General features: G+C 35.5%; 1 protein-coding gene across 3 annotated transcripts in view; it reads left to right on the forward strand.

Annotated features, from left to right (window-relative positions):
* MYO6 (myosin VI) overlaps positions 1-25,386 on the forward strand; it is a 156,971-nt gene that overhangs the window by 20,864 nt on the left and 110,721 nt on the right. For all 3 annotated transcript variants that reach the window (XM_072408547.1, XM_072408549.1, XM_072408548.1), the window contains exons 2-6: positions 9,755-9,899; positions 12,208-12,277; positions 17,569-17,642; positions 20,946-21,075; positions 22,989-23,094. In XM_072408547.1, the coding sequence (XP_072264648.1) occupies positions 9,783-9,899; positions 12,208-12,277; positions 17,569-17,642; positions 20,946-21,075; positions 22,989-23,094 (497 nt within the window). In that variant the 5' untranslated portion in view covers positions 9,755-9,782. The remainder of the gene's footprint in view (positions 1-9,754; positions 9,900-12,207; positions 12,278-17,568; positions 17,643-20,945; positions 21,076-22,988; positions 23,095-25,386) is intronic.

Here is a 25,386-nt window from a genome sequence, read left to right on the forward strand (position 1 = left end):
GTTACTGCAGACGGCCCGGCTTTTGTAAAAGCTGAAACCCCCGTGAACAAGGCTTTGTTCGGGCTGATATTTCCCTGGTGATTGTGAAGCATTGCTAGGGCAAGAAGTCATGAGCTGCAGAGTCTGTCCCTATCGAGAAGTCACAGTCGTGGATATTTGATGATTGGCCACGGACAACTCATTAAAACATTAGATGGACAGCTGTTTGGCAGCCGGGGACGTACTAACATATGTGGGACAGTCCATTACCAGTTCCAATGGTACTCCTCATCATCTCCCTTTTTCTGAATGCCTTTTTAATCTCAATATATAATTTAATGTTGATTTGCCTCAATTGGTTTTTACTCCAGGCAAACATACTGAGATGCACTTGACAAGTCTGGATAAAATCTGAACTTCACAGATAAACAGGTGTGTAGAATTCTAGAATTCTGTTTGCTGAGATAAATAGATGAATGCATGCATATACCATGCCCAAACTAAAGTGTTTTGTAGTTATCACATCCTGAATGTTTGTGTCTCAGCATGTGCTGTGATATGATCCTATCAGCTTTTTTCAGGTTGTAAACCGTTCTGCTCTCCAATTGAGTTAATTACTTGATTTGGCTTTGATGATGTGGCTCCGTTATAGTAAGATGATCATCGTAGATCATGTTTCACCAGCGAGATTAGGTCAACCCATGCGCACTCTTAAACAAAATGAAACATTATTGGTAACTTTGAGCCATTTACCTTCCATTCTACACTTCTTTTAAAACAGGCCAAATTCCTAAAGCTGTCATGTTGATAAGTGTAAATGATGTTTTTATAAAATTTTATAGAAGTTAAAAGAACCCATAATACTTCTGTACTTCTCTGTTTCTGTTTCACCTATTCTCTGTCGGGATATTTTATGCCTTTTCGTCTCCTGTTATAACAACCTAAGGACATACAGTTGTTCCCCACTTACATCCGGTGACTACAAGACCCGCCTTTCCTCATGTAGACACATTATTTCCACTGTAATACTGGGATGCTGGGATATAAAGTCTGCCCGCCTCTCTTGGACTGCCAAATTGCTGGAATGGTTCCATTAATAAACATTCCTGTTGGACTGACAACCTAGGATGGTGTATTTTGGCTTAATATGTGGAGAAAGAAGCAAATAGGAACAGCACAATTATGGTTCTGGACAAATCCCCTTATTGCCAATTTATTTTTAAAAGTTCCGAATAAAGTCCATGGAATCCACTTGTGAAGTTTTGCATGTAGATGGCATCTGAATACAGTGCCATGGTGGGCGAATCCAAGTTGTTTAAAGTTTCATGTTTTCCAGCTCTGGCCTAGGGGTTCACAAACTTTCTAAATGTCATCTAATTTTTATCATTTGAAGAAAAGAATGGAAACATAACCTTCCCTAAGTTACATTTTATATCCTAGTCACAAATCAATAGTTTTTGAGCGGTTTTTTAAAATGTCATTTAATACAGGTCGGTGAAGTAGAACAAACGTTGTACAACATTTCACTTGTTAGCTTGTCTTGGGCTGTCTCTTTTATAAAATTAAAGTCTCTGGTTTAGACACATTTATACATGTTGGTGCCAGTTACTGAATTTAAATACATTTTTCCACTAGTACAGTGTTCAGACAGTTCTAATTTTCCTTTCTGCAATTTAGTCTTATAACTAAAAACATCTTTCTACTGATCATAGACATTTTTATTCCTCCTGTCATAGGAAATTTTCAAAAATTATATAAACTCAAAACACTATAATCCCATATGATCTTTACCAGATAAATGTATTTCCAAAAAAAGCTTTTTTTTTAAGTAAAGTTTAAATCTACACCTTTCACTAAAATTAAAATAATGCCTAATAATCCAGCTAAAAAAGCTGAAATATAGACATGGATAAAAAACACTAAATAATGTACAGTGTTCTCCCCAGCCCCGTTTAGCTGGGTGTACCACCCTGGTCACAATACAGGGATCACCACCCGCCTACAGCTTCTTCCGAGATCAATGATGTACATCTGTATTTTCTTTCATATACAAATATTTTAAGTGGAAGCCATGTGAGTACCATCAGTTGACATTCAGCCTTTTGCAATCCCAGTACAGCAGAGCTGAAGTGTTGTCAAGGATGATCTAGGCTCAAGTAAATGGGTTATATGATGTTGTCCACCCGTACTTTGGGTAAAATCTGTAAACATACAGTGGCTAGGTGACAGGGCTTATTTTAGGCCCCACTGAGAACAATAGGTTCTGGTCTTTCTTTAAGCAGATTGTGGACCTTACATAGCAGTACCAGAGCCAGCGCTGGAGTATTTTTATGTGCCTTTTAGTACATAGACCTCTGAAATGTCCTCCAGTATCCTCCTACTGGTCCTACTGGAATTAGTAGCTTATGTATAAAATAATGGTATTGTGTTATGTATCAGCCATCCTGGCAACCCAAATAAATACATTTTGGAATTCATGGGAAATGGTTGTTATTTTGTTATAAATAAACATGGTAATGTATTTTCAAAAAGAGCTCTTTTTCCCTACATGTCTAAACTGATGAAAAAATGACACTGGATGAAAGACATTGATGACACTTCTAACTGAAGGTGAGGTTTATCATCTTATAAAATGTCATCTGGCTCTGAGAACTGATGATCTTGGTACGTCTGCTAAAAAGCATGCAATAATGTGATTGATTTAGGAGATGTCTGTCTGTTAAAAAGAATACAGATTTCTGAAACCTTGTCTATATATTTTCTGATGATGACCACTAATGGTTTTACATATTTTGGCAAGTCAAGGCAAGTATATTACAGGTGTTTAATAAGTACCAAACGATCTAGAAGTATGAAAGCTCATGCATATTTTTCTGGTGGATTGCTCACTTGCTTTATTTGCAGAATATAATTTTCCCATTATATTGGTGTGTCAGATGAGAAGGACCCTACCTCCATTACCCAGTGTTCACTTTAGCCGGTCGCACCATCGGGTAATTTTCAGTAACCACCCAAAAACAGCCGGGTGGTTACTGAAAACTGCCGGATGGTGCGCCCCGCTAAAAGTTGGGTCACAATACAGCGGCTGCCACTCGCCTACAATTTCTACCACCAAGCTTAAAAAAAAATCTGTGTTCAACACTGCACTTATTAGATACATTAGCTGGTTAAACAAAGTTCGCAAGCTTGTAGGTACAGTGCTATGAACTGGGGTTGTTTCAGTCTGTAGGGTCTACATTCAGCAGTGAGTATAAGACAACACATGGATTGGCCACTACAAAGTCCAGACCTTAATCTTTTTGAGAATCTTTGGCATGTGATGAACTTTACACAGCACTCTGACTCTCCCATCACCTTTATAAGGATCTTGGCAAAAATGATTGCATTCCAACTTGGGATGGAAATAAATGAAACATTGCATAAGATTATGGAAACGATAACGCAGTGGATATGAACTGCAATAAAAGCTAAAGGTGGTCCGGCAAAATATTGTTTGACTGATAAATTTTTTTATCTTACTTATTTGGACAGGCATTGTGTATATTGTTAATGTAGTTCATCCATGTTCTTACAAAAGAGTTTTATGGAATAGTGTATCTCATGTTGCCAGACCTTTTATTTCAACAGAAAACTTTTTGTAAGTATATATGTTCATGTAAGGTATTAAAGCATGTGTTTTGCCTGTAAAAGCTTCCCTGGTGTATTCATCTAAAGCCCTGGGACTGCTGCTGGGCAATGCCATCTTGGATGTGATTTAGCAGAGCTGACACTCTTGTATGTCCCCTTGTTACAGACAGTAACATGAAAGTGAGCTAAATGGACAGCCATAGAAAATTGAGAGTTTCCCCGAGGAGATGGCTATCGTTAGCAGATGAAAGTTTTTGCTAAGGGATTAACTAATCCTGATGTAGACTTATTTCTAGCAAGTTCAGAGGCACATCCAGTTAAAAACCCTGAAATAAGCATTATAAACATGTGATTTTTCTTTTCTTTAACCTACAAGTTGGTGACAGGGTTTCTTTAACCCGTGACTTCCAATGTATTGGTTTTCCTTCTCCTGGAAATACAATTGGTCTTTACAGCTTTGTATTATTCCAAGGGGTCTCATCGATATTTGCTGTTTCTTCATAAAATATTCTTGCTTCTACATATGGACTTGCCCCACTTTATTACTTGTCCCATTACAATGTCAAATGTTCTCTTGCTTCAGGTAAAATCTTGTGAATCACATTAGTTTGTTCTTATATAGTTTGTATTTTGGTAATTTTCAATGCAGGTTTTGTTTAAAAGGATTTAAGCTTTTACTTGTTTCATAAGACTGGGATAATGTGACTTTTTTGTTTTGGATAAAATGAGGTTTAAATCTGTCTTTGTCTCCATTGGATAAAACTAGGAGAAGAGACATTCTGTAGTCCTGTCTCCTTCACTGTCCCTATGCATTCTTTGGGTACTTATCACTTTCATTATAACAATTTAAAGCAGCCTTTCTTAACTTTTTTACCCCCAAGGAACCCTTGAAACAAATTTCTGGTCTAGGGGAACTGCTACTAATACCATTTTCAGAGGGTCAATGGGAAAAACCCCCTAAATTGGTGGGCAATACAAGGAATTCCTCCCCTACAGCGACCGCTAAAATAACACATTTAAAGATGCATAAAACATAATTTATTATCACATTACATCACACAGCTTTCTTTACCAAGTGAGGATGGCTCCAGATCTTTGCAGGTATCATCAAACGGGATGTCATCAGCCACAAGTTTGAGGAACCCCTAGCAATCTCTGGAGGAATGCTAGGGTTCTTTGGATCCCTGGTTGAGAATAGGCTGGTTTAAAGTTTAACCAAATAAATAAAAAAAGAACATAAAGTATTTTTAATGATTTGAAAAAATGTTGACATATTTTATATAGAAATAAATTGGGAACTTTGAACAATATATGTGTTAATGATACATGTTCCCCACTCCATGGGGTTTGGTAGCAACATGGATGGGGCTACTACCACTAATTAAATGTTTAACGCCTTAAATGCCCAATTTGATGATGATGTCCCGTAATGTATGTTCTAACAAAAATCACTGGAGTTGGTGTCTTTATTTTGGTCACATTTCCAACGCTTGCCAGTTGTGGACTGCGTGCTTGTTAAAGCCCTAGAATAAGTGAGCTTGTTTCTTTAAATACTTTATAATTGTAACCAGCCTTGCATTTTAAACATACTGTGAGATGGAAAATAGGAATCATTGGGGTACAGGGTGGATGTAATATTTGTGTAAAAATAAAAAGTTTTAAAGAAGGCAATCTGCAAATTATGAAAATATGTATGGCTTTATAGAATGATGGACTAATTATCACAGCATTCCCCTTTTCACTCATTATTGTTTAATGGACTACAATGGGCCTGAGTTATAGTTTAGGCCATCAAAATCCTTGACATACTTTTAGCACAATTGTGCCATTGTGTGAGTCCTGCTGTTAGCTCAAGTACACAAATGTAACCAGTTATTTTCAAGTAAGGTGAATTTTCCTTGCAGCACAGGTGGCTGAGAATTTGTAAAGCACATTTTTGGTTCTGTACTCACCATGAGAGAAAATTTATATTAGCAAATTATGAGAAATTGCAATTTAGTGTAACTGTAAGGTCATACAATGTTTTTTATGACTCCATGTCTCCTCCTGTTTTATTTTTCCTGACAGTAGATTGTTTCGAATCATACTTTCTGTAACTTTTAAGAGATAACTGGCAGTTAAATTAGGACATTTGCACTTAGCAAGGAAACTGTTGGCAATCAATATAGCTTGTCTGCTTGAGTTAAATTTAATAGAATGCTGATTAGTAGCTCTCTCTATTTTATTTGGCTCTTCCCACAGCTCTTCTCTATTCTGACATGTCTGTGCCATTTCTGTTTTCTGCAGCAGTGCATCCCATATTAAATATGTTTATTGGACATATCAGTAGTCGGAAATGTATGAGCACATGTTTTAGTCTGGCCCTGACTAAAATATTGATAGATTTCCCTGAATATATATGTACCTAAAAAGATGCCTGGTGCCAACAGACCTGCCGGCATGGCATCTTTAGTGGAAGGCTGACTAGTCTCTGCCCCATACTGTATTGTTGGTGTCACACATGTTTGTTTAAACTTTAACTTTATGTTCACATCCTGGTAATTGGTTACCAAGCAATATTATTTATGAAATATTGTGGGTATTGATCATGCATGGGGTCTCCTATTTATTAGTCATATACATTTTTGGTATTAGACAAGACCTCTTTATCTTTTGGTTTTTTTTTTTTGAGAATAATGCAGTGACCTGTTTTTTGTCTTTATTATAAATCACTCCTTCAAATTATTCACATTTTGTTGCATTGCAACCTAAAATTAAAACACACAAAAAATTAGATAAATAAGATTTCAGCAGGGTTTACTCAATTCAACATATACCATCCAAGTGAATGATATTATAGCAACAGTTCAGAAAAAAAAACTCAATTAGGTGTAACTTTTCCTCCTTCACCAAATTTCCCTTATTTCTGGAAAAATTAAAGATTACATTGTAGGCTGAAAGTATATATTTTTAGTGCTAACGGGAAAAAACGTTGTAAAAAAAATAAAAATAAAAGCATGGGGAGCCAGGCACTGTCATAGTGAACATGTATCAGAACATTTTAGAAAATTCTGATTGGGTCTTTTCATGTGGCTTCATGGGAAACATTTAAAATACAGTAAATCCTTCAAATAACGTGAGGGTTGTCCTAAATCTGAAAATGTGTTTTTTATCTTTAATGACAGCTCTCATGCACCAAATGCTGAAATTGTGGTCCTGATCAAATTTTGTCCGTGTGTTGAAATTCTGTAGAACATTTGTCATTTAGCAATGGGAGTGCAATGGGTTAATAGCTCCAGCCATCAAATTATGGTGATTAATGTAAGCACAATATGATGCAGAAAAGGTAATGATGACATGCATCAACATGTGATGATCAGCGGTATGTTTATAACAATGAATGACGTTCATTGTAACAGACAAAATACAAAATGTATGACAAAGCACATTGATGTTTTTTTTTTTTTTTTTTATGCGGTTCCATCATTTTCAGCGGAAAATGCATCGGAGGCTAAAATATATAGCAGTGAATCAATTTTTACACATTTCAGTGGACTTATCTATATGGCAGAATTTCTGTGGACTTTCCCCTGCAGAATCATTTCTACAGAAATGTACCAACCTGTTAAAGAGTGGATATTCAGATTACAAATGTCAATGTCAGAGCTGTCACTGTTATTTTATGATAGTCTTTTGCATTATAATCAGCTGGTAAATTGAGAAGAGGTATTGCATGTATTATGTGTGTGCCATTGTTTGCTTTGGTAATAATTCCCTAATCACTGTTATATACATATATGTGTTTAAATGCAGAGGCATGGATTTTATTATTTTCACACCTTTATAAATGTGACATGCTTTATAGTAGATTTTGGCACCTTGTAGGTATTCTATATCTAAGGGCATGTACAAAAATGGGGAGAAAACACTGTTATGTTTTCACTCCAAAAAACAACTATCTATATTGCCAAAAGTCAGCAAATCCTATACAAAAACTTATTTTTCATCCATCATGTTCCAGTATAGAATTCAGTCTGGTGAAACAAACCATATTTATTTAGGAAGATAAAAACACCTCCTGTATTTAATGCATGATTTGGTTTTGTATTTTAGTAACTGAGCACTAGACAGCTTTGATGTTTTCCTTATTCCTATGTAGCTTTATTATTTGTATTTTCTGTTTGTTGATGTTTGTTGGATGCTTCCATGTATTCCTCCCAGACAATTTCCCTTGTGATATCATAGATACATTCTCATTTCTTATCCTGAGATGAACTGTGAAAAGTTTTTGTGCTTCTGGTGAATTTGAATTCTTGGGTCTAGAAGGAAATGTAATTATGTCAGCTGTTGATAGACATATTTAGTGGAAGGAGGAATTGTTTTACACACCTTGCCTCTGTGATCAGCAAGGCATGTTGTTAGCTGCTGATCTTTAACCGACTTGCATCGGCTCCAAGCAAATAAGTTTCAGTACTGTAAAATGTTTATTTATGTTCTTGGTAATATCCTTGGAGCAATAACGATGCTTGTACAGATTATAACGGGGACAATTTAGTTTTAAGCCAAGTCAGAAAATAATCTGAATAAGTTATCTGCTGGCAACTTTCTCTATATTTAATTCTCTATATTTACCACTCAAGTTTATGGGCAGAGCTGAAGTTGTGATCCTTGTAGATTTGATTGTCATAATGGATGGGTGGGTCCTTGGAAGATCCATAATAGATGGATGGTAGATCAGGTGACTGGAAGATTAGGCTGTTATAATGGATAGATAGATGGATAGAGATTGGGAGGTTGGCAGATTTGGCTGTCAGAAAAATGAGAGATTTTTAACTTCTGTAGTTATTACTTGTTTTAACTGCTTAAATTCTAATGTATTCCCTTGGATTTTTTTTTACAAGTTTAAATATTTAAAGCTCCTGAGACGATTGAAGTAGTAATGAGTCTGTGAATAGTACAATTTCTGGTACACTGCATGCATGTTCACTTTGATTTTAATTCATCATTTTCAAGCACGGTACCAAAAACATGCTTGTGATTGGCTCCCAATGGTTTATGTTACCCATGGCTATTGCTAGCAGTAAATTTACATAGTCCTGAAAATATATTGCAAAATCTTGCAAGTTTGTAAATCATTAGTTGTTGATCATTAAGCAGTTGCTTGAAATTTATTTTGGTCTTATATTTTAGACCAGTGTCTCTTTTGGAAGTCCTTGTGCACCTCATGTGCAGCGTTCAGGCTATTTTCCCATAGTATTTTCTGGCTTTATGCTCTTTTCTTTGTCATAAGTGTTTTTGGTGCTGCAAAAATACCAATATTTTACAACTTCTAAAGTAGAGAGCACAACTGTATACCCTGCTTTGTTGCTTTCCTTTATTTCTGCTCTCATATTTTCAGTTCTTCAGTACAATCTGAAACACTTAGTTCAAATAGGTATTTTTTGACTTTATAACATTTTGGTCAACCAATCCTCAACATCCCCAAAGACCTGGTTATCATTGAAATTAATTGGAGCCATTGAAATCCTTATTTTGTAAAGAAGTGTACCTTTTGTGCAGTTGCATTTGGATTTTAGGAAGCTTCATACGGCATCTTCCATTGACCTACAGATGGTAATGTTGTTAAAAGCTTACACAAGAGATTGCAAGCAATTGAAACATGTTTCACAGCATGGAGAGCAGATATTCCATTTTGGAGCGTGACCATTGTGGAAAAATGCCACTGCTGCCAAATGCATACTGCAAGCACATTCAGACGCTTGTAGAGGTATCCAGTAGCAGTTATCCACATGCTTGGCAGCTAACCGCCTAAACCTTTTTCAGTGTAAAACAGCTCTGTGACTGCCAAAATGCTCAAAGCTATATCACACGCTCCATATGGTCATATATAGAGCTAAATATCCCAAAAAAATTTTAAGATGGAAAAAAAAATCTTAAAAGAAGATTTTAAATTTAAAACATATATGTAATGACTGGTAAACATATAATCACACTAAAAGTTTGTTGTTTGATTAGGTAACAGACTTTATATGTTACATTGTATGTCTGCAGGCAAGGAAAAGACATGTATGCGCCACTTTCACAAAACATTTATTGTATTGTGGCATTTGTATTTGTGTCCTGTATTTATATCTTCTTTCTTATGTATATTTTTTATCTTTGTTTTTAGCAAACCGTGAAGACTGCGGCAGAGCAGCATGGAAGACGGAAAGCCTGTGTGGGCCCCACATCCAATTGATGGATTTCAGTTGGGAAACATTGTGGATATTGGTCCAGATTGTTTAACTATTGAACCACTACAGCAAAAAGGAAAGGTAAGCTTCTAAAGGAACTGTGTTGTGAGACAGCCAGAGGTGCTGAAAATGCTAGTTGGCTGGCTATCCCTTTTTTCAAGTCTTTCCGAGTCTCAGATTTAGAACTAGAATGTTGAAAGTTCGATTGGATGACCTGATCTGCACATTTTCCTGAGTAAAAGTATTGACAAGTATCAGGTAAAGCAGCCAAAACTGTTTATAACGATGAGGTCAGAAATGGCACTTCCTATTTCTGTTAAGACGGTCTTGCTTACTATTCATATAGTTACTTTGTAAAAGGTCCAAAAATACCAAAGATCAACCAGAGAATTTTATCCTGTTCATCTATTAGGCTGCCCATAACCCAAAATTTATACTAATTATATGTTGGCAATAAAATGTTGTGTTGATTGCTTGCTCCCAACACAGCCATAGAGTGTTGCTGCAAAAACTTTCTACCATGACGATATAGTTCTTATTCTTCTATATGAAGAAATTTAACACTAGGATGGTTTCAGAACTTCCATTCCAACACTGGCCCCAAAAATTGTAATTATAGGACTTTAGAAGGCAGTAATAAAAATTCCATGATTTGTAAATAGTTTAAAGCTAAATGTGAGGCAACTAATAACGACACAAACAATTGCCTTTCTGTGTTCATTATTACAACATTACAGTTATTTTGTACATGCGAACAGTGCAGGTACCTAAATTTAATAAATTTCACCCTATTTGAGCCCTTGTACAAAATTGCTCAGTCTTGGGGAGACAAACACTTGCTTCAGTTTAAGGAACAGCCTGATAGAAGAAGAGAATCAAGTAATAGGTTAATATGCTGAGGCTTCTTTCAGTGTTCAATGAATAAAGTGTAAATGATTGGGGTAGATTGAAGACCTGTATGTTGTATTAAATAGTGTCTGTCTTAATTCTAGAGAGGGTTGTGTGGTCTGACAAATCTCTGTAAATCTTAGAACTGGATGAACAGTAATGAAAATTATTCAGCAAGTAAAACTGCTACTTTATGTATTTCTAGCAGTTTGTTTGGGGTTTACCTTTAAATGGTACATTTTTACTTTGGTTAGTAGTTAAATTAAGGCTAAAGCTATGAGCTGTATTTTCCTACTTTATTCTTAAACCTTATTTGGACCTTAGGATTCATACCACACCTGAAGATAAGTGAATTTCATAGTAATTGTATAGTATAAGTAAGTAATAAGTAATAAGTATATTGTTTTAAAAAACTAGTTGAGTGACTCTATGGCAGAAGTTATCATGAATTTCTGAATTATAGTATACTATTATACCAACAGGGAACAACCATCTGGCTTTCTAAAGAAATGTGTATAGGACAGAAAAAAATATGGATGGTTGTTATCTACTCATTCATGTGGATGAACACCTTCTGAATCAAAAGGCTTGCACAAATTTGCAACATTCCCCGGGGCTGTACAGCGCCTGCACTCCACATTAGTTCCCGAATCTCCATGCAGCCCTATGGGAAGCTTATAATTCAGGCTCCATTTGGAGCAAGTACCTTCTATTGACATCTCAGAGTGTCTTGTGAAAAAGGTTTTCATAAGTGACTTGGATATGCCAAGGAGGCTAAACTGTTGTAATGTTGTTGAAAACTTGGGAAACACTCTTAATTCTTTCTAGTCACAGCTTGTTAGTAAAACTTCTATGCTTGAAATACACATGCACTTAACTGGATTTGTGAAGATTTCTACACTATATTACTACTACACATATTGGAGAGAAATCAAGAAAGAAGTACCATGAGTATTGGTACATTGAGTGATCAAATCCTAACGTACCAGTCTTTAAAACATCTTTAAATTTAAAAATTAAAAATTGTGAGCAAGCACATTGTTTATTGCAGAAGGGTCAGCCAATGTCTTTTGAGCAAAAAAATAAATGTACATACCTTTTTGTAATTTTTTTTTTATTACACTCATTTAATACACCCTGTCCTCTCTCCGCTCATCTCCGCTCCTCTGAACATTTTGATTAGCCAAACTGGAATGACGTTACTCTTGTGTGCATATGGCCTTGTATATGGAGTTACAAATGAACAGCTCCATGTACATTTCAGAAAAAAATGTCAACAGGCAAGTAAGTATATTTTATTGCAGTAGGGACATACATAGCTGCCCATTCTGCAATAAACAACCTGCTTGCTCTCAATTTTTAGTTCTAAGTTTCTAAGTTTAGGTTTCTCTTTAACATTTTAACTTACTGTTATGATGTAGTAATGAAGTACAAATACTTCATATATCTCGAATGATGCCTTGAAATATTTGCCCTAACTTTGAGCATATTTGTTTTACAGACTTTTTTGGCACCTATAAATCAAGTGTTTCCTGCAGAAGAGGACACTACAAAACATGTTGAAGATAACTGTGAGTGTAACTGCACAATGTAGATAGTGCTTGTTAGAGAACTTTACACAATGATATAAGGTGTGTGTGTGTTTAAACTATGCAACTTATTCAGTCTATGCAGACCAACATCAGGCTTAGACAGCAAATTACTACTTCACATTATAAAGGTCAATTAGAAATTCAAATTTGAAAATAATGAAGAACTTTCCTTTCTGTTTTACATAAAAATGTATATGTAGTTATATGGGAAAATGTTTCATTTCAAAGTTAGGAGTGGACATTATGAGTTAGTATAGTTATAGAAGTATAGTTAGACAGCCTCATTATGGAAATACCCTGGAGCTGTGACTTTCAAAATCACTTTATTAAAAGTAAATGCGTTTTTTAGAATCTATAACAAGACGGTATTCCCAGTACATTGTTCTTTTTGCAAAATCCTCTTAATAGTCACAATATTAGATACGTCTGCCTAGTACTAAGCAGGACCCCCTTTCACCTGCAGACCAACCCTGAATATTGCTTGAATTATCGTTAACTTCAAGCTTACTAAGTTTTTTAGCACATGTAAAAAACTAATCTGTAATAATAGACATTATCTGTCTGGATGAGTGAAACTGCTGCCTCAGGACCTGTTATCAGTAGTACTCTTTTCAATTCTACTACCTACCATTAGGATCTATTGTAGCAAAAATCCATTATGTGAGTCAGAGCAGAGGAAAAAGACAAATGAGACTATTTCACTTGACTGCCTACAGCTCTGTATGTGTCAGACATGTGTCAGACATACTGATCTCGGCTGAAGGTGTTATGTGGTTACACCATGTTTGGTTATGTGGCCTCTAGAACAGTATTTAAAGCGAATAAAAGAATGAGTTTAATACAAAATAATAATGACCATAGTTTCTAAGTGTATCAACTACCTTAATGTTTAAACAGTTTCAATGTGTGGATTATTTATTTTACATACTTTTCCACAGCAATACATTTTAGCTTGCTTGAAGTGGTACAGAAACCCAATAACATCAGTTCCTATTCCTGAAAGCGCAGCTAGCCAGTTGACATCCACAGAACAGTTCTAAATCCGTTTCTTTAGAAAAGAAGAATATATACAGTTGTATTTAACATATGTGTAATGCGTATGTTGGTGCTATATAAATCCTGTTTAACAATAATAATTATAATATTGTAGCAAAAGGAAAAAGAATAAGACGCTCTGTTCAAAGGTTTGCATACTCTTAGTTCTTAATACTGCATATTGCCCCCTTTAGCATCAATATTGGCATGCGGTGGTGAAAAAGGTTGTTGATTTTTTCAGGTAGAAGTGTTACCCTTCCCTAATGGGGGTAAAAGGCTTCCATGTTACAGAAATTCTTGAGTTGTCTTGCATGAACGGCATATCTGAGGTATCCTCAAAATGGTGCAATGATATTGTGTTCACTATGATGGCTACTCCCAACACCTTCCTTCTTTTTCTGCTATAGCTAAATGGTTGCTTGTATATTGAATCATTATCATGTTGGAAGATCCAATGCACAGTCTCCGGACTGATGTATGTAAGCTTTTTTTCAGTATTTACTGGTTACCTGCTGCATAGACCTTCTACTTCCTTTCCAATTGATATGGTAAATGGTGGTGACCATAAAGTTCAACTTTGGTCTCATCACTCCACAGGACTTAGGTACAGAAGATTTAGGGTTGTTTGGCTGTTTTGTTGTGTTGGAACAGTTTTTGTACCTCTTTTTTTGTGCATCTTGACACTGTAACACCACTTGTTTGCAGAGAACCCTATATGTGAACTGAAAAGACTCAAAAAGTGAATCTCAAAAATAAATTTTAAGCATCGGATTATGGTTTGGTAATACCAGAACCCCTAATTTTTCAATTTTTATCAGAGTTTGAACATAACTGACATTTTCAAAACTGGGTATTTTTTCTATCCTCATTTAAGCAATTCAACAACTTTTTCCTGCATGTCGTTTGACAATTCATTTGCTTTCCCCATGGATTAGTATCCAGTAAAGTCATTGCAGCTCTGAACAAATTTAAATTGACCAAGACATTGATTACAATTAATGAAGATACAGGTCTGGACACTCACCCGAACTTGGAGCCTATGTGTCAATTTGTGTGCATATTAGCCCCAACATTCAAGAGTATGTAAACTTTTGATCGGGCCTAATATTCTAATATTTAAAAATGGTGCAGACATTTATGTAATAATAAATTGCTTTGTCTGAGCACACTCCCTAAATAAAAAGAAAGTTTTCTGGATGATCAGTCATAATCTCCAAACGATGGCCAATATTTCACAAATTGTGCCAGGGTATTACCCCAACTGTATCTTTTTTATTCATATCTAAAAGCAGGTTAAAATGCAAGCATACCAGCAACCTTCTAATCCTGAACTGTCTTTCTCTGTCTATATAGCCTGCAACAAAAAAAAATCAGTAAAATGAGGAAGGGGCAGAGTATCAGGATAATTTACAGTCTGTAACTTTCTGCCCCTATAATGACCACTTCCCTGATTCTTGTGCATCTATCACATGTATTTATGTAGTTATATTATGACAGTTTTGATTATTATGGTTTGGTTTATTTTAAACTGCACAAAAGATTAGACACAGTACTCTATTTCGAAAAAAAAAGAAAGAAATCTGACATCCCATCAAATATTTCCTGGTGGGAATCTTCCAGGTCTTTGTTTAACCAGCACCATTTGCTTCCCACTAGGGAAAGTTTGAGGGAATGTCAGATTTCCTGTTTTTTAAATAGAGCAGGTAAAATTAAACTACAATATTTAATAAATAAAGATTGATAGATGTAACAATGAATAAAAATAGGATGGAATACTATAAAACAAACATGCAAATAAGGCTTATTTCCATGGAGTCCCAACCATTTTGATCTGATGGCTTGGCAGATGACCACATTACATAAATAAAGTTCTGGCAGAGACTGCAAATTAGTTCTGGAGCTGTAGTTTTAATACCATAAAAAATGGTCAGTGTTGACCAATGATTATCCTTAAACAGCTTTTTACCTTCTGGAAGGATGCTAGCCAAGCACGAGTTCCATCCCTCTAGGACAACGATCGCCAACCAGTGGCAATGGTCCACAAGAAAATTTTAGTGGTCCACATCTCTGGTCGTTTGGGAAGTGGGCGAGTTGTCTATAGACACCACCCGTCTACTCTACCATCGCAGGCTCAGATCCTGCGACAGGAGAGTGGGTGGCTTCTGGCATCATGACGTCAATATGTGGGAAGTTTCTTCCCCTTTCAGTGACACCTGGCTCCCCGAGCATGCACAGTCCAGAGCTGGTAAATATAGTGGTCTGTGGGCCTGAAAAGGTTGGCGACCACTGCTCTAAGATGTCCTCATTAAAAGTATATGTTTGTAAGACATTATATTGGTGAGACATTATAGATAATAAATACATATATACCCAACTCTGAGACAGGTTGTATTTATTTATTAAGGTCTATCCATGAAAACACAAAGTTCTAGAGATTTTAGAATGGGAGATTCCACTCAGTATTTTGGTAATTTAGGTGGTTGGGTGGATGTATGGCATACCCATATGACTTCGCTATATTCCATGTGATGCTATTGTAGGCCTTTAGCCACACTATATCTGGTCAAAGGAAAAGAGGCAAATTTAGGGTATACTGATAAAATTTATATTTCCACCAGATATTAGAAATCCAGTCTAATATTAATCAAGATTTTCTATTAGAAAAATTAGGTTGTTTTTAAAAAATAAAATTTGTTCCTTTTTTTTTTTTTTTTTGCAAGTATATCCGGCATTTCAATCATGCTTAAGTTTTTTAGGGGTAATGTTGTTAAACGTCTGCATACAATAATTTTTTTATTGTAGAGAAGCTATGCTGTGAATGGGACTATAGGGAAACACAAGCCCTTCATTTAACCAGTGTTCTCATACTGGGAGATCTGTGAAAACCCATTCGTTTGAATGAGGCATCCGTGTAACACCTGCTGTTAGGTAATAGTTTTATAGCAGACAAGGTTGTTGTCAAAGGCGTGTAAACCAGTCCACTGAGGAGATTATTATTCATTTCCTGGTTAAGTTACCGTTTAACAGGGGATTTGCTAATATAACCCTTATTACTACTTGACTTTTGTGAATGTCATTGCTGTACAAAGTCCATAAGAAATTATCTTTTTTTCTGTAACCTCTCCTATTCCAGTGAAAAAAATATATCTTACATTACATTTCTTACAAATGCATTTATAGCAGGTAAAATGTACCGGGCAGAAAGAATAGAAAAAAAAATTATTTTACAGCTACATTGTGCTTAAAAAAAGAATCACACCAATCATGAAGTTGCAATATCTTTATCTTTCTTTTAATAAAGATTTTTTGCTAGTAGTATTTCTGTGGTCTAAACTTTTAAATTGATCATCGATATCTTGATGACACAGAAAACAAAGACGAGATGAAAATGAGAACAATTAGAAGTGTTAGATTTTTATTAGAGATGACATCTATCATGATAAAATCCATTTTATAATTAGTACACTTGTATTTGAAAGTTTTACAGTCAGATGTCCTGTTTAGTTAGGTAATGGTTGCAAGCTCTTTAAAGTTTTCATTCCTGTATTCCGAATAGGAGACATTACTCGTAACTTCCTAATATTTGTCCCTGGTTTCAGGGATCATTGGCAGGAAGAGCAAGCAGAATATACACACTAAGTGGTGGAAAACTGTAATAATGACTTTCACAGCTCTTTTATTACTCTGCCTCCTATCAATATTTTGTAATCATGTAGCGACATATTTATTAAGCATTTACGCAGATGAATCAATCACTATAATTTAAAATACATGGATCAGGAAGAAACACCTATAATAAACACTGTTAATTATTTTTGTGCATGTGTCCGCAGTGTTTTGTGGCTTTCAACTGATTAGTTACTGATTAGAATATCTGTCAGATTGGTTAGTCAAGTTCAAAATGGGAAGAGGACCTGCTCATGTGCACTAGGCCTAAACTGAAGATGTTTTTTGGGTTACTCTACTGTGAAAGCGTTTGACTTCTTTAAGAGTTTTTCCATCTTCTTTACTTCTTTACTTCATAATTTTTACTGTAGATTAGCAGTTGACATAGACACATAAGGGTGTCACATGATAGTATTTTAACCACATTCAATTGAGTTAGTTTCCTATCAATAAAACATGTTTAAATATCTTTTTGATCTTTTTGGTGTTAGAATACATGTGCCTTTTTCTGTGACTTCTGTTAATGTAAAAGGATAATTTACTTACTTTTACTATGGTTCTCTTTTCAGGTTCTTTGATGTATCTTAATGAAGCTACACTCCTCCATAACATTAAAGTTCGATATAGTAAAGATAAAATATATGTAAGTATCAGTTTGTTGTGTGTTTGTGTGTGTGTATGTATTTTTTTAATATTTTAGTTCATTGGAAAAAGGTTTTGCCATCTATATATCTTTTACTAACACCTGTTCCAAAAACCTTAGCTAGATAAAGCTCATTTAATTGTGATCGTGGTTTGTGGCTGCTTAGGTAGCTGCTAATGTAACACTTACCTTGTGCTGACTTCATTCTTTCCTTCCTTGTCTGTAAAGTAAGCACACACAGGTCTCCTTTAGCAGCGACTGGCTCAGATGACAAGCTTAATCTTTTATACTACTCTCACGTTACCTAAGTGTGCTTGATCAATTCTGACCAAATAACAGAAGCAATCCAGCCATCTGCCAGAATAGTAACAGCTGGAATATAGGTTTGACACAGAACATTTCCTAAGAGAAATTCTAGTAATTGACACCTAGTGACCATGTTTCCACCTCTATGGTTCCTGAAAAAAAGAGGTAATACTTTGTAAAATGGCAATCGTGTCTTTTTTTTTCCATTTAACATTGGATTTTCATGTGCTGTTTTATTTTATGCTCATTTTGTTAAAAAAAAAAAAATATCCACTGCCTTGTCGTTTAATGCCTAGGCATTCACCAACTTCTGACATGCTTTTCAAGTTTATAATATCAAACATAGGTGTTATATGACTGCAGGTTAATAGTAAAGTATCAGAAGTATTGCTTTGTGTTGGTTAATGGTTGCTTTGTAGTAATAAAGTGTGCATTTAGACAGAAAAATGTTGTATATAGAATACATTTTAACATTTTTCTATTCCAGCCATACAACTGTAAATATAATCTGGGGGCTGATCAGCCAGGTGAATACTTTGGCCTCATCATATTTGGCTAGTAACACCTCTCCAGTGACATTATAGCAGAGTTGCCTTCCTGTATGACATCATGACATCACTTTTTAACCAATTCAACCGGCAATTTTCCGCACCATAGCTAGCAATCAATATCGTTCAACATTTTGGCCAGTGATTCGGTGGTGGTGTCGCCAAAAGCAGAATCATTATTGTGACATGGTCAATATTAATGTATTAAATATATAAAAAAGTTAATATGTGTAATTGATTGATCAAATGATTGTTCAATTCTCTATAGTTTTTGTAACTAGGCTTTTATTCTGTATGGATTTAATTGAAAAATATTATTAATCCAATCTCTATCATGATCTCATCCATTTCACTGGATCCTTTACACTTTCATGCAAATATTGTACTTAAAAGGTATCTAGTCAAAACCTTAATTTAGATGTTTGATCAAGGGAGCAGTATATAATGTCAGCAAAGATTTGTGAATAGCCATCCAGCACTTATTAGCCATCCTTATACATCCTGTTTCCAGGCAAGGTAATGTTTTCCATGGTGTCGCCATCCACAATATGTCTGTCTTCTCTATATAAGCTGGTCCTAGCCGCTCACTTCTGTCTCTGCTTCCTGGCTCTTCCCCACTATATAGCATAAAGCAGCAAAAAATACACCTTTTTACAGGTATTTTGATAGTAGGGTCCAGTAAAATACCAAAGATTTAGTTGCTGTCCAAGTCCTGAAGAGTCAGAATAAATACAGAAAATAAGGCTATATAGCATCCCTCTTGTGGCATTATGAGAAGTGTATCCTGGTGACCACGTTCTTGTACAATATACTGATATTCAGGCATCGCTGCTGAATATTCAGGCTTCGCTGCTCCCTAGACATACTGTCTAGGGAGAATAGATTTGGGGTGTCAGAAATAGCCAAGCTGCAATATCTAAAGCTAGTAAAGTACTTTCTTGTATTAAAAGAGGAATAGACTGCAGAGATGGAGTCATTATCCTGCCCCTGTACAAAGCATTGGTCAGACCACATCTGGAATATTCAGTCCAGTTTTGGGCACCAGTTCACAAAAAAAGATGTGAAAGGCAGTGTAGAGAAAACTAAACTAATAAAAGTAATGGAGAAGCTCAGCTATGAGGGGAGATTAGCTGAACTGAATCTATTCTCCCTGGAGACGTTTAAGGGGGGATATAATCACCCTGTATAAATATATAAATGGTCCATATTGAGAACTTGCTTCTGAATTATTCACTTTAAGATCGTTACAAAGAACAAGAGGGCACTCTTTGTGTCTGGAGTTTTAAGCTCCGGATAAGGAAGAGATTCTTCATACTATGGTCTGTGAAAATGTGGAAAGGCTCTCTCAGAAAAGTTTTTTTTTTGCCTTCCTTGGGATCAACTATGTCCATTGGGTTTTAAATCTGAGATATGTTTATTTCCCTAGTGGTTGAACTTGATGGACATATGTTTTTTTTCAACTGGACTAACTATGTAACCTTAAAGCGAGTGTCAGGCATTCATTTCTTTTTAAGTGGCAGTAAGTTGTTGATTTTTTTTCTAATAACTACATAAAATTTACAGCAAAAAGATCAATATACAGAAATACGCTAAAATTATGTTTTGTTGGAAAGATTACCTAAAATGTGTTTTTGAACAGCTCTGGACAAACATTTAGTTTTAGATCTATTTATTTACAAATGTCTTAAGCACTTTCATCTTGTGTTGTCATTTGTGTTTATTGGCCCTTTTACACGGTAAACGATATTAGGAAAGCACAGGTGTTTTAAATTGGTCTCTAGCTCTTTAAAATGCAAGGAGATTACAGAATGGAAAATGTCTTTTTCTGGGATCCCCTCTCTTACCACTGCTGTAACATGAGACATTTTGTAGGATGATATATTCCAGCCTTCTGTATTTTCCCTGAAAGGGTGGTTGACACCATTGCACTTTAGGAAACCAAAGGCTAAATGTCATGGTAACAGGAGAGAAAGCTTGGGAGGCCGATTCATATTCATTATGATCCTCTAGACTGGGATTACAATAGATAAAGGCCCTACCTTATTCATCAGAAAAAAATTTTTTTTAATAATTGGGGAATCCTAGAAATGAAAACCGTATATCATATTCTGAGCAGATGATGTTCCTGACTAAATAAAAATGATTGTCTAAATAAAATGACATTTAATAAAACCAATGAACATGTTGAAACTTGGAAATTATTCTCCATTGATACAAAGAAAATATATAAAGGACTTGTGTCTCATATACACTGTTCTGTGTATATGTATATTCTAGTAACATAACTCTGTTGTGTATATTCGAAGGGTCAGTTTTCAGCAAGCCACAGCTTCTGTGGCTGACCTAAAAATTCGAGTTACAAGGTCATTGTAAAGGTATATATATGTGTATATTTTATCTTATGCTGTATTGTTTCAGTGTATCCTAACAAACTTTTTTTGTTTTTCAGACTTACGTGGCCAACATTTTAATTGCAGTCAATCCCTATTTTGATGTCCCCAAACTTTATGTTTCCGATATCATTAAACAGTACCAGGGAAAATCACTCGGAACTTTGCCGCCACATGTCTTTGCAATAGGTATGACATCTTTTATCTGTGATTGTAGCAAAGTGCATCTAAAACCTCTATTTTGTTTTTTCAGAGTAATAGGAATTTTGTATGAAAGCTGGAATGTAAAATGTCTAAAAGTATTTTATTGTTTAGTGCAGGTAGGAAGCTGGGTTTTTTCCTGCAACCTTCTTGACAGTGCTGACGAGAGTAGGAGGGAATGAGCAGGGCTTTTACATTATTTACCTATTCTTTAGAAAATTGAGTGATGCACTGTTAAAATAAAGAGCTGCGAGTGAAGCTGGGAGCAGCTATTTACTGATTTGGCCCATCATCAAGCAGCTAAGCCACTACAGCAGTGATAAGGCTGACAATTGTTTTTATTTCACTGCAGAAGGAGCAATGATGTTACCCTAAAAAAAAGAAAAAAAACTAGTTAACTGCCTATCCATTTGCAGAAACAACTGGCATTAATATTTTTTCCAGCACAACAAATAGCCCTACCAGTAATGGCAGCCTCACATCTGGGATTTTATATTTTGACCATGCTTTTATTTTTCTTTTATTTATGCTGATTTGTCATAATGGTTACATGTATTTACATTAATTTAGGAATTGTTACTGAGTGTGTATAGAGTGTAATTTTAAACTACAGGTTTTCTGTACAGGTATATTAAAAACCTATCCTACATCTATATACCTTAAAAGTCAAGATTTCAGATCCTGGATGTGGTCACTACAAATATGGAAGTTAAAGTGCAATGGCAAACAAATCATGCCTCCTATTACCTGAGAAATGGTAGGATAAATGTACAGTCAAGACACAGATTGGCTGTTCAGCTAGAGGCAGCCAATTTAAAATGTACTTTTATGCCCATCCCACCCCCCTGCCCTTCAAAAATTCGGGTCAGGCCTGAAGATAACCAAGAGTAAGTTCATACCTGCTAATATAATAATGTTGCAGAAGTATTTGTCCTAGGTTATGAAGTTGTTGAAGTTAGAAACATACATTGCCGTGGCATACAACACAGGTAGAAAATTCTGGTAAGATGGGTAAAAAAAACCTGGGGTAAAATAGGGTTTCAGTTTTCCACTTGTGATGCCTTGGCAAGTATGACACCAGTGTCTTTTGGAATGTAGAGCAGCTGAATTCTTTCAATAAGCCTTGCCACTGAATGGAATGTCCTCTCACAACATTTCCCCTGCTCTGCATCCCACATTAATCTTCCTGGAAGCACAGTTCAATTCCAATATGTTGAAAGCAGGGCTAAGTATAATTCCAACTTTTCTATCAAGCATATTTTTCTTTTTGAACAGATGATTTGGGGTCATGTGCATTTCATTGTTTTTTTTTGGATTTTGTCTTCCTGCCCATAAGCACTACTGAAAGGGACCCATACACACAACAATGTATTACTTGATTAAAGTTCAGAAAACTTGTCTAAATTTCAGAATACATGTGTGATCACTCTTATGGTTCATGTGCTCATAGTTTTTGTGCACATGTATTTTTTGGGGAAACAAAAGTAACATGAATGGATTCCCTATCTGTGATCCAAATTCTAAAATTTATTTGCAGGTGAAACAATAATTGTGCTTCTAAAAATGTTAATTACACACCTGTGTTCACACCTGGGAGCATGGAAAACATGAGCTGCTGGCTGTTTTGGAGAAATATTTGTGAATAATGATTACTCGTGAATAGATCTGTCCCCGCTAGAAATAATCGAATGTCAACATGCTGAGGGTGAAAATTGTAAAAGCACTTTATGATGTCTTTACAGACTCTATAAGGAAATTTTATTTTGCAGAATACCCTGCTATGTTTAAGTCTACATTACTGCAGTTGTTTTTTTCCAAAGTACATGCAAAGTAAATAACTACTGAAAGCTGGGATTGCCAGAGCATTAAAGTGTTGCTTATTACAATATGTTTTGTTCCAGCTGATAAGGCCTTCCGAGACATGAAGGTTTTAAAGATGAGCCAATCAATCATCGTGTCTGGAGAATCGGGAGCCGGCAAGACAGAAAATACTAAGTTTGTTCTTAGGTCTGTAGACTGAAAATTAAGTTAGAATTCTCTTCTATTATTATTATTCCCACATTTTACTTCTACTTTTTCTTTAAAGTACCTTTTTTCCCCTAAAAGAACCTTCATATATTTTGTCCTAAGTGTGTCTGTAGATTGGCAGATTTCTGACTGAGAACAAGCTGTGGGATATCTGCATGTCCTCAAATCAAGTTCTGCTGGGAGTTGCTTTAGGATAATCGACACTTGCTAAACATGTTGATGAAACAATCTCTTACCTCTTTTCTTTTCATAACCAATCATGGCGCCTTGGTAATTCACCATATACAATAATGAGTGCTTCCAATTTGAGAATTTTCCTTCTCAAATATGGACACATTGTTCCCTCAGGGAAGCCCAAAATGATCTGGTGGTTAATTACAGGTGGTTCATTATAATGTTGTGGCAAGATACTTGACCATTCTTAGTTAATGTTGAGATTTCAAGTTGTTCTTGTTTTTTGAATGATCTGCAAGACCTATAATGCACACACAACTTTAAATTTCAGGTGTCTATTTTAAAATAAAGTTGACTGCTATATATTCTGTAAATTTTAAGTGTTTTAACCATACAGAGACTGAGTAAGTGTTTCTCTTCTGATCGGACAAGCTGTGTTCAGACTAGCATTGAAGTTGCTGTTTGGTTACCACTTCTTCATGTCAGTAAACTGGTGCCTTGTGGGAGACATTACATGTCTACCCATGACGGCCCAATAGAAAAAGGCCGCTCCTTGCCACTTCCGGTGAAATGTGCAAGTTCTAGTTATTTAAGTACCAGTGCTAGGGTGCTAGTAGCCATGTGGTTAGCAAGGTTCCAGCCATCAGGAGCCACATGGAATTGTCTAGTCCCGCTAAACATCTGAACCTTCTTTTACTTGATAAAAAAAAGTTTGGGTTGCAAAAGGAAGCTACAATTAGAAGGAAACCACATCGTGTAAATGTGTACAGCAGAAGAGGGAAGATCATAACAAGAGTAACCCTAACTTGTCAATTGGAGAGAAAATCAGCTCTATTTGATTGGTTAGGTTATATTTGGAAGAAAGAAACATGCAAATGTAGTTAATAAGGAAAACCAAATTCAATATACATTGACCAAACAGAAATCACTGTAGACTGAAACCCAATTAGCTGCAGTGGCTCCCTGTATATTTCCATCTCATTTTTCTTGTATTATTGTGCACTTTTCACTGTTTTATAAAGTGGACATGTTAGTACAATACACATTTGGCTATATCTTGTGAGCCAGAAAAACTTGAAGACCCTTGTGCTATAAATTAGGAACTACAAAGTTAAGTAGTAGTTAAGAACTACAAAGGTCCAAATATGTTGTTGTATGCTGTATAGGAAACATTTCTCCCTCTGTTTGTCAGGTGTGGCTGCATAAAGAACTTGTAAATAACCGCTTAATAACATATCCAGCAGACGGCCTGTTATTTATTTGTTTTGAGCTTTTGTTGCCCTATTGAATTTTTGATTGTAAATGTACACTTGACTACCTGTAAACATTCTACAATGATTCATGAGTCAATACTAATGGCAACTGTAAATGAAAACAGTTCACACACGCAAAGCATCTCCACTCCACTAAATATATAGCACGTATATACAATCAAATATAAAGAATCCAGCATAGATAGCCTACTCTGTAATCAATGCTTTTTCTAGGGTTGTGGATGCACCAGCTTTATGACATCTCTGCAGATAGGAATGAGTAAAACAAAGTAACAACAACAGTACTCCTGACTCATATTGTAGTTGGCCAACCTCATGAAATGTAGGTTTTACAACAGTATTAAAAGGATAAAAAATTTACTACCAGGGATATAAGGAAAGCAGGAAGCTTGTGCTTTGCTATATTTATTATTTCCAAATATGCATCAGTGAAACCACAGTGTGTGTTTTTATTTTTGTGGTATAGAAAGCCTTGAAAATTCTGTGATGGTGGTGCATGCTTAGTAGTAAAATGTGTTCATATGACCCCCTGATATGCACAGTTGTGCAAAATGTATCCTTAAGTATCCCATACTTCATTGAGGCATTTTCGATGTGTGCTCCAATTGATTGAATAAGGTGTACATAGCTACTTGACATTGTGGGAAAACCCTAAACTTGGAATCTCTAAAGAATGTGAGGCTACATAGCATTAGTAGAAATTTTAATTTGTGAAAATTTTAAAATCAAAATAAATCCTTATGATTTTACATATATGCACATGAAGCCCCCTCTTGTATTGTAAAACTGACAGTTGCAGTAGTGACTTTTTTTTTAAATACTT

This window comes from Pyxicephalus adspersus, chromosome 4 (genome assembly GCF_032062135.1).
Source record: "Pyxicephalus adspersus chromosome 4, UCB_Pads_2.0, whole genome shotgun sequence".
NCBI lineage: Eukaryota > Metazoa > Chordata > Amphibia > Anura > Pyxicephalidae > Pyxicephalus > Pyxicephalus adspersus.